General features: G+C 39.3%; 2 protein-coding genes across 4 annotated transcripts in view; one reads left to right on the top strand and one right to left on the bottom strand.

The window, feature by feature from the left end:
• PIGF (phosphatidylinositol glycan anchor biosynthesis class F) overlaps positions 1-93 on the bottom strand; it is a 36,918-nt gene extending 36,825 nt beyond the window's left edge. For 2 of the 3 annotated variants that reach the window (XM_007523336.3, XM_060187538.1), the window contains exon 1: positions 2-93. The gene's annotated coding sequence lies outside the window, so the exon portion shown is untranslated. The remainder of the gene's footprint in view (position 1) is intronic. The other variant, XM_060187540.1, reaches the window with a different exon arrangement.
• Positions 94-265: 172 nt separating this feature from the next.
• CRIPT (CXXC repeat containing interactor of PDZ3 domain) lies at positions 266-6,358 on the top strand. Its single transcript, XM_007523334.3, has 5 exons — positions 266-421; positions 1,089-1,154; positions 2,013-2,067; positions 2,804-2,907; positions 3,490-6,358. Exons 1-5 carry the CDS (start codon positions 406-408, stop codon positions 3,552-3,554), a joined length of 306 nt encoding a protein of 101 aa, XP_007523396.1. The 5' UTR covers positions 266-405; the 3' UTR covers positions 3,555-6,358.
• Positions 6,359-12,632: the final 6,274 nt, after the last annotated feature.

The following is a 12,632-nucleotide window of genomic DNA, read 5'->3' as shown; positions in this document are numbered from 1 at the left end:
CCAAACGCTCCAGCCCGCCGGAGGGAAGGGAGGGTTGCTAGCTCCGAAACTTTACATCAGGCTCAACCTGACGCTGTTGACTGGCTACGGAAGAAGGGCAAACGCCAGAAGAAGGTGCGACTCGCCGCCCAGACCGTCGCGCAGGCGCGGGCGTGTGGAGGCGGGGCCTCGAAGTCGCATAGCCAATCACAGCGGCGGTGAGGCGAGCTAAAGAAGCAGCCCCACCTTCCGGCTCGCATTTATTCCTCCCGCGGCTTTCCAGGTGTAGGATAGGCGGAGCACAGCTCAGGGAGCCGGAAGTGCAGTGTCGCAACCCGGAAGGGGAGATCTACGACGCGCTATAGTGTTGATATTTTCCCGACTGGTGTTGCTGCTTCTCCAGCTAAGACAGCCGTCGGGGAAAAGATGGTGTGCGAGAAATGTAAGTTTTGGGGATGCTGCTGCTGGATAAAGAGTCTAGGAGAATCTGGTGGGAGCTCCCCGGGAGCGTTGCTCTTTCTTGTATTTTCTTGGGTCACATTTCTGATTCTGGACTCCTCTCCTATCCTGCCCTTAGATTGTTCTTGCCGCACCCCAGTAACCATGTAGCCTGATAACGTTTTGCATCCCGGGCTTCTGTATCGTTAACCTCTGCCTTTTCTCTGAGTTATTTGAGAATCTGATGAAGACTAAAGACTTGAAAAAGCAAAATGGGAGTAGTGAAAGTTTTATCCTGTCCTTGTAGCTTTATCTTGTGTACATGACTTCTAAGGGTCACCTGTCAAACCTAGAGAACTTATCTCCTACTGTGAGCTCCTTGAAATCTACAGCTTTCATCAAATTCATTTTTCTTTGCACTTCGTATAGTGACTTATATGTCACAGATGCTTAGTGCCATTTAGGTAATGAGTAGACTTAGTTTGTTTAGGTTTATCAGGTTTGTTTAAAATATACATGTACAGTGGAAGCCTACCGTAAGCCATGTTCTTACTGTACAAATTTTATCGAGCATCAGTTATTAGTTGATAATCTTAAATTTCAGTTCACTTCCATGACCCCAACATAAAAAGGCTCATTTAATGACTGTTTTTACTATATTGTTTAAACAGGTGAAAAAAAACTCGGCACTGTTATCACACCAGATACATGGAAAGATGGTGCAAGGAATACCACAGGTAATTTTTCCTTTTCAGAAAATAGAAATTGAATTGGATAGTGCCTTTGGATAATGTTTTAGCTTTTACATTATTTATTTGTAAAATGAAGATGTGTTAGTGTACAAAGTATTTTATCTTAGGTTCGGGTGGTGGCGCACCTGGTTGAGTGCATGTTACAATGCACAAGAACCCAAGTTCAAGTCTCCACTCCCAGCTGCAAGGGGAAAGCTTCACCAGTGGTGAAGTAGTACTGCAGGTGTCTCTCTCTCTCTCTCTTCCTCTCTATCCTACCCTTCCCTCTCGAATTTTGGCTGTCTCTACCCAATATATAAATAAAGATAATAATAAAAAAAAAAGAAAGAAAGAATGGGAGGCGGGCGGTAGAGCAGTGGGTTAAGCGCAGGGGGCACAAAGCTCAAGGACCCGGAGTAAGGGTCCTGGTTCGAGCCCCCAGCTCCCCACTTGCAGGGGAGTCGCTTCACAAGCGGTGAAGCAGGTCTGCAGGTGTCTGTCTTCCCCTCCTCTCTCCATTTCTCTCTCTGTCCTATCCAATAACGACGACAACAATAATAACTACAGCAATAAAACAAGGGCAACAAAAGGGAATAAATAAAATAAATATTAAAAAAAGAAAGTATTTTATCTATTAAACATTAAGAAATATTAAATCACCCCAAAATTAGTTATTTGAATTACAACTCAACTTTTCTAATCTGGTAGGCCAGAAATTGCAAAATGAGTGGGTTAGCAACAATATAGCACAGTGATTTTCGAGTACTTTGATATATACAAGTCTGTTGGTTGTTGAAAATTAGATGTATATTGTATATCAAATATATAGAAATTACTCATTAAAATATGTATTTTTCAATATAGAAAGTGGTGGAAGAAAACTGAATGAAAACAAAGTATTAACTTCAAAAAAAGCAAGGTAAGTGGACTGGGAGATAGTTCACCAGGTAGAGTGCATACCTGATCTTGCACAAAGCCCTGACTGTGAGCCCAGCACCAAATGGAAGCATCATAGACAGCACTAGGGGAACACAATAGTTGGCAGAGTAGTCCTTGCATGATCTGTCTTCTCTGTCTCCTTCCTTTCTTTTTTTCCAGGGTGATGATAGCATAGTGATTATGCAAAAAGACTTTCATGCCTGAGGCGTCAAAGGGTCCTGAATTCAGTCTCTAGCACCACCATAAATTGGAGTTTAGCAGTGCTCTGGTTAAAAATAATAAAAATAAATAAAACCAATCTCTTTTAAGATTTGCTTACCTTTGTGAGAGAGACCACAGCTCTGGCATGTGGTGCTGGGAAATGAACTTGGGCCCCTAAGCCCCAGGCATCCAAGTCGTCCTGGCTCTAGCACATTAAACTATCTCTCCAACCCTCTAGACCATACAGTTATATTACACAAATGTACTGGCAGGTACCACTGAAACAGGTTTGGGATTAAGTGCAATTGACTACTTATAAACATACAATTTACATGGAAGGGACAGAGTACATGGACATTTTAGACAAGAACCAGCTAAAAGAGTGCTTTCAGTTGTGAAGTTTAAAGAGGGAATAGAGAGCATGCATTAATCCTGTTAGTTGCTAAGTGAAGCTATTTTGAATGTTCCTACTATACTATACATGTTTCTTTCCTTTAAAAAAAAAAAAAATCTAGATTTGATCCATATGGGAAGAATAAATTTTCCACATGCAGAATTTGTAAAAGTTCTGTACACCAACCAGGCTCTCATTACTGCCAGGGCTGTGCCTACAAAAAGGGTAAGTGTAATGCCATTTTAATACTCAAATCTACTTCATTTGGTAATGATTTAAATGTAACCTTTTATAAATTCTCATAATGAAAATGTAGAATTTGATCATCATTAAAAGTACATGTTTCGGAGGAGGGGGCAGTAGTGCACTGAGTTAAGCACACATAGTACAAAGTGCAAGAACCTGCACAAGAATCCCAGTTGGAGCCTTTGTCCCCCCCCCCCCACACATGCAGGGGGGGTTGCTTTACAAGCGTTGAAGCAGGTCTGCAAGTATCTATCCCTCTTCCTTTCTATCTTCCCCTTGTCTCTCAATTTGTCTCTGTACTAGCCAGTTAAAAAAAAAAAAAAAGAAAAAGCAAGAAAAAGGCCTCCAGGAGCGATGGATTTGTAGTGCCAGCACCGAGCCCCAGCGATAACCTCAGAGGCAAAAAAAGTACATATTTTTCTTTTGCTCTTCTTCCTGAGGGCTGTTTGATTATGCTTTAAGTTCCAACCATGACTTGAATTAACAAAATCATGAGTGTGACCTGTCTAGCATGATTAGTTGGCATTATGATTTGATTGTTCATGTTTTCCTTCATTTTAGGCATCTGTGCAATGTGTGGAACAAAGGTCTTGGACACCAAAAACTACAAGCAAACATCAGTCTAGCTGTGTTGATGAAGCTTCTGGCTCTCTGTGTATTTTAATTTTCTTCTTTGAACTTTCAGAAATAGGATAGGTGTATTAGGTTACAAAGTAACTGGCTTTAAGGCAATTAGGTTTAAACCAGCAAAACTGATTGGTATTCATTATTTTTTCTCTTAAGTTCTGAACAGGAGCAATGTGTTAATCTTCTGCCTTAAGTTCTTTTTTCCTTAGAAGTATTAAACTGGGAAATGTGGCAAATTTAACAACAACAAAAAATTTTTTTTTCTCAGTTCTGTATGCACTTTTGATGTACTGTAGTTACTTGTATAATTTTTATATCATTTTACTTTATAGATATTGTAAAAGTGAAGAGACTTATTTTGCTCAGTTCTTGGTATCTAGATTTATAGTTCTTCCCTGTTCCCTTGTTAGAGTCAGCAATTCCTTAATTCATTGCAGTTTTACAGTATTTATATGTTTGAGACCATTTTACTGAGCGATTCCTTAGTAACTAGTTGAAATCAAGCACAAGCTGGATTTATGATTCTTTTCAGTTTGTTGAAGTCAAAATACCAGTATCTTCATGTTGGTATTGACAGCAAGAAATGCAAGGAACATCCCGGTACACACATATGTATATACATCTGAACAATCTGTTTAGAAGAACACATATCACACATAATACCTCGACTCCAAACTGTCAAGAGAAATGTTTGTGTGTGATGATGTGTTTTCTTTCAGAAAACTCTGAAGCAAAAAACCCAAATTTTAACTCCTATGTCCCTCTCCAAATAAATAACAGAACAAAGCAAACATTTGACCATATATATAATCATAGATTGCTAAAAGACTATTTTGAACAAAGATATTTCTTATACTGCCTTTAGAGATTCAAGAGTACTAATTTTAAAGTTTCTAGGGTACTATAAAAGACTAAGAAGTATTCCTTATGGCCAAGTTCATTATATTTAAGTGCATATCCCTGTAAAATGTATAGCACAGATAATAGGATGGTATATTTAGTATAGATACTGCTTTTTTTTTTTTTTTGGAGGTTATTGTGAGAGTTAGGAGCTAGCTTGTCCAGTAGAGCATTTACCTCACCATGTGTGAGGACTTGGGTTCCAACTCGAGCACCACATAGAAGCAACATGGGAGGAACTTGGAAGTTCCATCAACAGGTAGAGCTGTGCTATTTCTCTTTACTCCCCCACCTCCAAAATAATTATTTATAAATAATGATTGTGTCACGAAGTGTCTCAGAAATTTAAAGTTTTAACTTTGTCATTAGTAAGACTTTGTGTTTTTCTAGGTTATATATATGTTCCAGAAAGATCATACAGGTAATGCAAAATACACTAATTAACAATAGATCCAAGGGCAGAAAGTGCTTCCTCATACTTGAATCAATTTGGAATTTTTCATTAAAAACAACACAAGGAACCAGTAATAGGATCTTGATAGTCAGAGGCCTCAGTCCATTAAAAATTGACTTGGTCAGCTTTATGGAGATACATTTCTCAGATATCAACTGATTTCTAGATTTCTACAACTAACATTTCATATTCATGCTGTGAGCATTCTCCTCTGGTGAATGACCTAGTTGCCAGTTTCAGGAGCTTCTGTGATTTTTTTTGTTAATATTAAACCTTAAAACGGAATATATGTTGGCCCAACCTCCCTTTGGAGAATGGGGCAGTCCCTACCAATGTTTACCCACATCGAGGGCAAGGTCCTGTAGAGGCCCACAAGAGGGTCCACTATGTTGATCCTGATGGAGATGACCAGTGACAGTGAAGAGAAGGATCTGTTAGAGATCTAGGTCCAACATGTCTATGAGGGAATCCCAGGGTTCCCTGACTAGGGCCCTGGGAAGAATCATCATTAAATTTTGTCAGTCTCTTGCCCTTATCCAGCTTTTGTTGTCTTTACTTTGTCCAACAAGGTTAGCCTTATAGTGATTGAAGGAAGTGAAATAGGAAGTAGGTGAGGAGGGTATCTAGGTCTAAATAGAAATTATTTGATTAAGTACTTTATGGTGTCTTTTTTAGGTCTTTCTACTTGCTTGCTGTGCTTATTGAGTCACTGCAAACTGTTGTGCACTTTTGTTTTAAGATATATATTTTCCCTTAATTCATGGATTCATGTGCACATGTGTTCTATCTCCTGGGTCCTGGTCTATATCTAGGTGCTAAGGCTTTGTCTTAATGTGCATGACCTGAAATGGAATTAAGGAGTAGTATGAGCTAGGAAAGGTCTCACCAGAGTATTGGAGCTGAAGGAATGGCATCCCACGCCTGGCATCTCTGGACACAGTCCAAGTGAAACATGTTGAGATGGTACTGACTGTGTTGATTAAGTTGGGATCAGTGGATTCGTATCAATTGGTATGGATCGAGAGCAACATGCTGGAAAATGAGCCCCACCCCAAAGGTTCCAAGATTGGGAGAAATATGGATTTTATAGATAATGGGGAAGGATCCTGCTGTCTTAGAGTTTAAGAAGGCAATAAGTAGTTATTATTATCTGGTTATTTGGAAATGTGGTTGACTTTGAAAATACCATTGTTCTGAGAGTATGGATCGACCTGTCAATGCCCAGGTTCAGTGGGGAAGCAGTTACAGAAGCCAGACCTCCCACCTTCTGCATCCCACAATGACCTTAGGATTCTTTAACTCCCAGAGGGTTAAAGAACAGGAAAGCTATTGGGAGGGGGTGGGATACGGAGATCTGGTGATGGGAATTGTGTGGAGTTGTACCCCTCTTATCCTATGGTTTTGTCAATGTTTCCTTTTTATAAATTAATAAAAATTAAAAAAAAGAAAATCCCATTGTTAAGATTTGCTGTGTCATACAAGATCCCACCATGATTTATGTCATTTAATGCTATTTACATATAGCTGTGTACCTTATATGGTGACACAACCAGTTGTTTCTGGTCTAAGATTATAGGTGATAAAGAAAAAATCATTAGAAATGTACTAACAATTTAAGCCCAAATAAATGAATACTGTTAACTGTAAACCCCATCAATCTGATGTGATCTGGGGCCCATAATTAGCTTAGGAGCCTGTGTGACCTCTGCATCCCTCTAGATCTGAGCTCACATTCTGTGGTCATGAGTAGGAACATTCCATGCTGCCCCAAATTGTTAAGATCCAATCCGGTTACCAATTTGAAACCTTAAGGGAATATATACTCAGAACTGATACATATACTTTGAAACCTTAAGGGAATATATACTTGGGATTACAGAATTTGGGTCTGCATCAAGAAGTTTGAAACATTCAATGTATTTTTCCACTGTCATAAATTAAATGGGGAAGTTAGGCCCACATACTCTTATCACTCAAGGAAGATGGGTCTGGCAGTGAGTACAGCCTAGAATGTTCCTAGCTGATCACCACAGAATGCCAGCTCAGACCTACAGGGATCCAGAGGTTACACAGGCTCCTGTGCTGAGTATGGGCCCAAGATCAAATCAGTAGGGTTTATAGTTAACAATACTTGTATACTTTCCCATGTCTGGGAATTCTCTTCCCTGCCAACCACCTCTACTTAACTGCTAGTTCCCTTACCTGGGAGAGCAAGAAAATGCTAACTACTTCCCCATAGGACCTTGCCCTCAACTTGGATCAACAATGGTAGAGAATGTTCTATCCTCCAAGGAGAAGGAAGCTGGGTTGATAATGGGGCAGCATGGAATGTTCCTACTCATGACCACAGAATGTGAGCTCAGATCTAGAGGGATGCAGAGGTCACACAGGCTCCTAAGCTAATTATGGGCCCCAGATCACATCAGATTGATGGGGTTTACAGTTAACAATATTTATTTGTTTATTTTTAATTTTTTATTTATAAAAAGGAAACATTGACAAAACCATAGGATAAGAGGGGTACAGCTTCACACAATTCCCACCACCAGACCTCCGTATACCATCCCCTCCACTGATAAGCTTTCCTATTCTTTAACCCTCTGGGAGTATGGACCCAAGATCATTGTGGAATGTGGAAGGTTGAAGGTCTGGTTTCTGTAATTGCTTCCCCGGTGTTGACATGGGTGTTGACAGGTCTGTCCATACTCCCAGCCTGTCTCTCTCCCTAGTGGAGAAGTGGAGCTCCAAATCACATTGGTGGGGTTGTCTTTCCAGGGAAGTCTTGTCAGCATCTGGTGGCTGAAAAGAGAGTTAATATACAAAGCCAAACAAATTGTTAAACAATCATGGACCTAAAGGCTGGAATAGCGCAGATGAAGTGTTGGGGGGGGTCCTCCATTTTGTAGATAGCTAGTGAGCATATTTTTCTTATTATAATAAATTTTTTTTATTATATTAGTGGGCATATTATTTCAAAGGGCCTGTAGCTATACTAGTGTTTTATTTTATTTATTTATTTATGCCTGAACCTGAAATCTGATATGCAGGTGGATCCTAATTATTATCTGGGGAGATGATGTCATGACTGGGAAGAGGACCAGAAAGCTAGATCAGGGAAGAGAGTAGCTCCCTAACATGGGAAAGGGGTATAAATATTACTATAAACCCCATCGATTTGATGTGATCTGGGGCCCATGATTAGCTTAGGAGCCTATGTGACCTCTACATCCCTGTAGATCTGAGCTCACATTCTGTGGTCATGAGTAGGAACGTTCCAAGCTGCCCCAATATCGACCCATCTTCCTCGGGTGTAGCACAGAGGATGGAACATTCTCTACCATTGTAGTCAACAATATTTATACCCCTTTCCCATATTAGGGAGCTACTCTCTTCCCTGATTAGCTTTATGGTCCTTTTTCCAGCCATGACACATCATCTCCCCAGACAATAACTTGGATCCACTGGCATATCAAATTTCAGGCTCAAGGGCCAAAAGAAAAAGGAAAAAAAAAATCAACCTGTCAATGCCCACGTTCAGCGGGGAAGCAATTACAGAAGTCAGACCTTCAACCTTCTGCATCCCACAATGATCTTGGGTCCATACTCCCAGAGGGTTAAAGAATAGGAACACTATCAGGGGAGGGAATGGGATACAGAGTTCTGGTGGTGGGAACTGTGCGAAGCTGTACCCCTCTTATCCTATGGATTAGTCAATGTTTCCTTTTTATAAATGAAAAATTTAAAAAAAAGAAAATGCTAATTACTATCCTAGAAATAGCTTTACTTACATACACATATTTGTATATTTTGTTTTGAGGAGCTTAAGCAATGTATGTAAGAAATATATTTTCTTCATTTTAGCTTCTTTAATGTTTCTCGTGTTTGATTTCTCATTTTCTATCTTTTATTGTTTATTTTTCCTTCACTCATTTAAGAGTACATTGCAGATATTGTACCCTTTACTGCATAGTACTTCTTGTGTATGTCCTTCAACAGAGCAGACATATTAATTATAGCTATGAAATTCTGTCTAACCAGCCTGGGAGTATGGATTGGCCTGCCAACACAGAGAAGCAGTTACAGAAGGCAGACCTTCTACCTTCTGCACCCCATAAAGGATTTTGGCCCATACTCCAAGAGGGGTAAATGTTAGGGAAAGATTACCAGAGGGCTCTGATCTCCAATTCCATCGGGACCAGAGAGAGAAGGGGGGTGTGGGGGGTGAAAGGACACTCAGAAGTAGTGGGCATGACTTTGAAAGGAAGAGAAGGGGGCCCAGGCCACAGTGCACCTGGTTAAGCACACTCAGTGCACAAGGACCTGGGTTCGAGTCCCCAGTCCCCACCTGCAAGAGGAAAGCTTCAAAATGTTGAAGCAGGGCTCTAGGTGTCTCTCTTTCCCTCTATGCCTCCTCCCCTCTCAATTTCTCTACCAAATAATAAATAAATATAATTAGAAAGGAAAAGAAGACAAGATCATAGGAAAGTGGGCAAGTATAAATAGTTATAGAAATATTAGTCAACCCACAGTTGTGATCTTGGGAGAATGAATGAAGTTTCCAGTGGAGGAGATGGGAACACAGATCTCTGGTGGTGGAAAAGATGTGGAATTATACCCCTGTTATCTTAGAATTTTGTAAATCAATATTAAATTACTAATAAAAATTCTGTTAAACATGAATACATTATTTAATCTACAGTCTCTATTCAAATTTCTTCTCCCCTCTCATTTAAATTTTTTATTAAAGTAACACTATATAGGCTTCAGGTGCACTTGAAAATCAACATTTGTCGGGAGTCAGGCAGTAGTGCAGCGGGTTAGGCGCATGTGTTGCAAAGCTCAAGGATGGGTCTAATGATCCTGGTTGGAGCCCCTGACTCCCCACCTGCAGGGGAGTCGCTTCACAAGTGGTGAAGCAGGACTCCTGGTGTCTATCTTTCTCTCCCCCTCTTTGTCTTCCCCTCCTCTCTCCATTTCTCTCTGTCCTATCCAACAACAACGACACCATCAACAACAACAATAATAACTACAACAATAAAAAGCAAGGGCAACCAAAGGGAAAATAATTTTTTAAAAAATTAACACTTCATTCATTCCATTGTTTATTTTTCTGTAACAGTGCAGTCTAGAAACAACTTTATCTAGATAAAGTTCTAATAATAAAGTTCTAGATAATGGTTCTCTAGTCTTTATTTTATACTAGTATTAATATAGTTGAATATGAGATAGGGCTGAGGAGACAGCATAATGGCTATGCAAACAACTTTAAGCCTGAAGCTCTGAGCTCCCAAGTTTAATCTCCAGCACCACCATAAACCAGAGCTAAGCAGCTGGTAAGAAAAAAAAAAAAAAAAGCAAAAGGATAGGGGGCCAGGAAATGGCACTCCCGTTTAAGTGCACATATCACCAGGCACAATGACTTGGGTTTGAACCCCCCAATCCCCATCTGCAGGAGAAAATGCTTCATGAGTGGTGAAGCAGGTCTGCAGCTGTCTATCATGCTCTCTTCTCTATCTCCCCTTCTCTCTCAAATTTCTGTCCTATCAGAATAATAAAATAAATAAAATGGAAGGGAAAAAATGGCCACCAGGAGCGGTGGATTCATAATGCTGACACTGAGCCCAAGTGATAACCTTGGTGGCATTAAAAAAATATTACTACAGAAGCCAGACCTTCCACCTTTTGCATTCCACAATGACCTTAGGTCCATACTCCCAGACGGTTAAAGAATAGGAAAGCTATCAGGAGAGGGGATGGGATACAGAGTTCTGGTGGTGGGAATTGTGTGAAGTTGTACCCCTCTTATCCTATGGTTTAGTCAATGTTTCCTTTTTATAAATAAATTTTTTTTAAAAAGTACAGTTTTTAAATAAATTAGATTATAAATAAAAACCTCTCTCTCACACACACACACACACACATACATATAGGACAAGGCACAGAACTTCATTTAGGGTGCTTCCAATGTTGCCTTATGGTTAGAGTCAGGTTGTGCATGTGGGTTGAAATACCATGAAATACCACATCCAAACTCACAATAAGTCCCTTGGCCTATTACTGCTGCTTTTAATTTTAAGCATTTGAGCTAAGATGCTGCTCAGTCTCTCCATCATACACACACACACACACACACACACACACACACACACACACACACACACACACACATATACTACTTTTCCTTTTGCAAGTATGAATAGTTTGAAAGGAGAAACTTGGAGACCATGTTGATAAACTGCTCCTCATTCAACCTGCCCCTCCTAGATTTGGAGTCCCTTGATGATTGTTGTCTGAATAAACTTTACTGTGAAGTTCACAAAATTGACATTTTCTTACATCATTGTTTCTGTTAGCACATCAGCATGTATTGTCATTCTCTAAAGAAAAGATTTCCTGTCAGTGCTATAAAGTAAATGCTTTTTTGTCCAACCATTTGTGTTACTTACAAATCTTCAACCTGTTTACCCTAAATATATATAAGAAGGGTTTTTTTTTTTTTTACAAAACTGTAGTCCAGTTGACAAAAAAATAGAAAGCAATTGTCATTATCTTTTCTAGTCTTTTATGTTGTCATTCCAATTAAGTCTTGGGGGTGGGGGATCAGGGACAGCCCATGATTTAATCCAGGACGCTTAGTTGTCATTATCTCCAGTTTCCTGTACCTGTAATAATTCTTAAATCTGTTTTCCTATGTCCAGGTTATGAAACACATTTATAGACTGTTCCTAATTTTAATTTTACGGCTGGCCTTCATGATTAGGTTGAACTTGGGCATTTGGGGCAGGAATAGAAGTAATGCTATGTCCTTTTTCTGTGCATCATTTAGTAACTTGGCAGTTGTCTATAGGGCAGTTGTTTATAGGAAACTTTCACACAAAGAAAAATCCAATAATGTTTCTTGAATAAATTGTCACTCTGGTAGTACCAAATGATAGTTTTCCAATTCTCACATTCCTTCTATATTTATTAGTTGACATTCTTTGTAAGGGAAAGCTTCTTTTTCTCACATTTGTATGAACTTAGGAATGCTTGTTTCATTTAATCTGTTACTCTCATTTGTCTTGATGTCAAACTGTCCCAAATATAGCCAGTGAGAGGCCTTTGAAGTTGGTTCCTGGCTCATTTTGCCATGTTTTTTCTTACATATCCTTGAGGAATTCCTTAACTTATAGAACAACATTTCCAGTTTTATTCTCTCCCTCTCCCTCCCCCCCGCCTCTCTCTCTCCATTCCTGAAACCAGTTATTTCTCGAAAGATACCTCTTTCTTTTACAGGATAGTGATAAGAAACTAAAATCTAGACTGTTTGAGTTGTTATTGCCTAATGACACCTTCAGCAGAAAGAACTACTGTTATTGACATCAATTTTATACTTGCATATTTTTCCTAGTAAAAACTCTAGCTTTCTTTTGTGTTTTTTTTTAAGATTTTATTTATTTATTAGTGATAAAGTTAGGAGGAGAGAGAGAGAACCAGATGTCACTCTGGTACATGTGCTGGCAGGGATTGAACTTGGGACCTCATGCTTGAGAATGCAATGCTTTATCCACCGAGCCACCTCCCGGACCACAAAACTCTAACTTTCAATATCGCTAATGCAATTACTCATTTTCAGACTTGATTTTTACTCCTGATCACATTTTATCATTAAAATAATTTAAGATTAAAATATTAAAGATAATTTCACAGAATAATTATACATGTGAATGTTATTCATCAACAT

Source organism: Erinaceus europaeus, chromosome 3, assembly GCF_950295315.1.
Source record: "Erinaceus europaeus chromosome 3, mEriEur2.1, whole genome shotgun sequence".
In the NCBI taxonomy this organism is placed as follows: domain Eukaryota; kingdom Metazoa; phylum Chordata; class Mammalia; order Eulipotyphla; family Erinaceidae; genus Erinaceus; species Erinaceus europaeus.
This window is presented reverse-complemented; position numbering and strand designations above follow the sequence as displayed.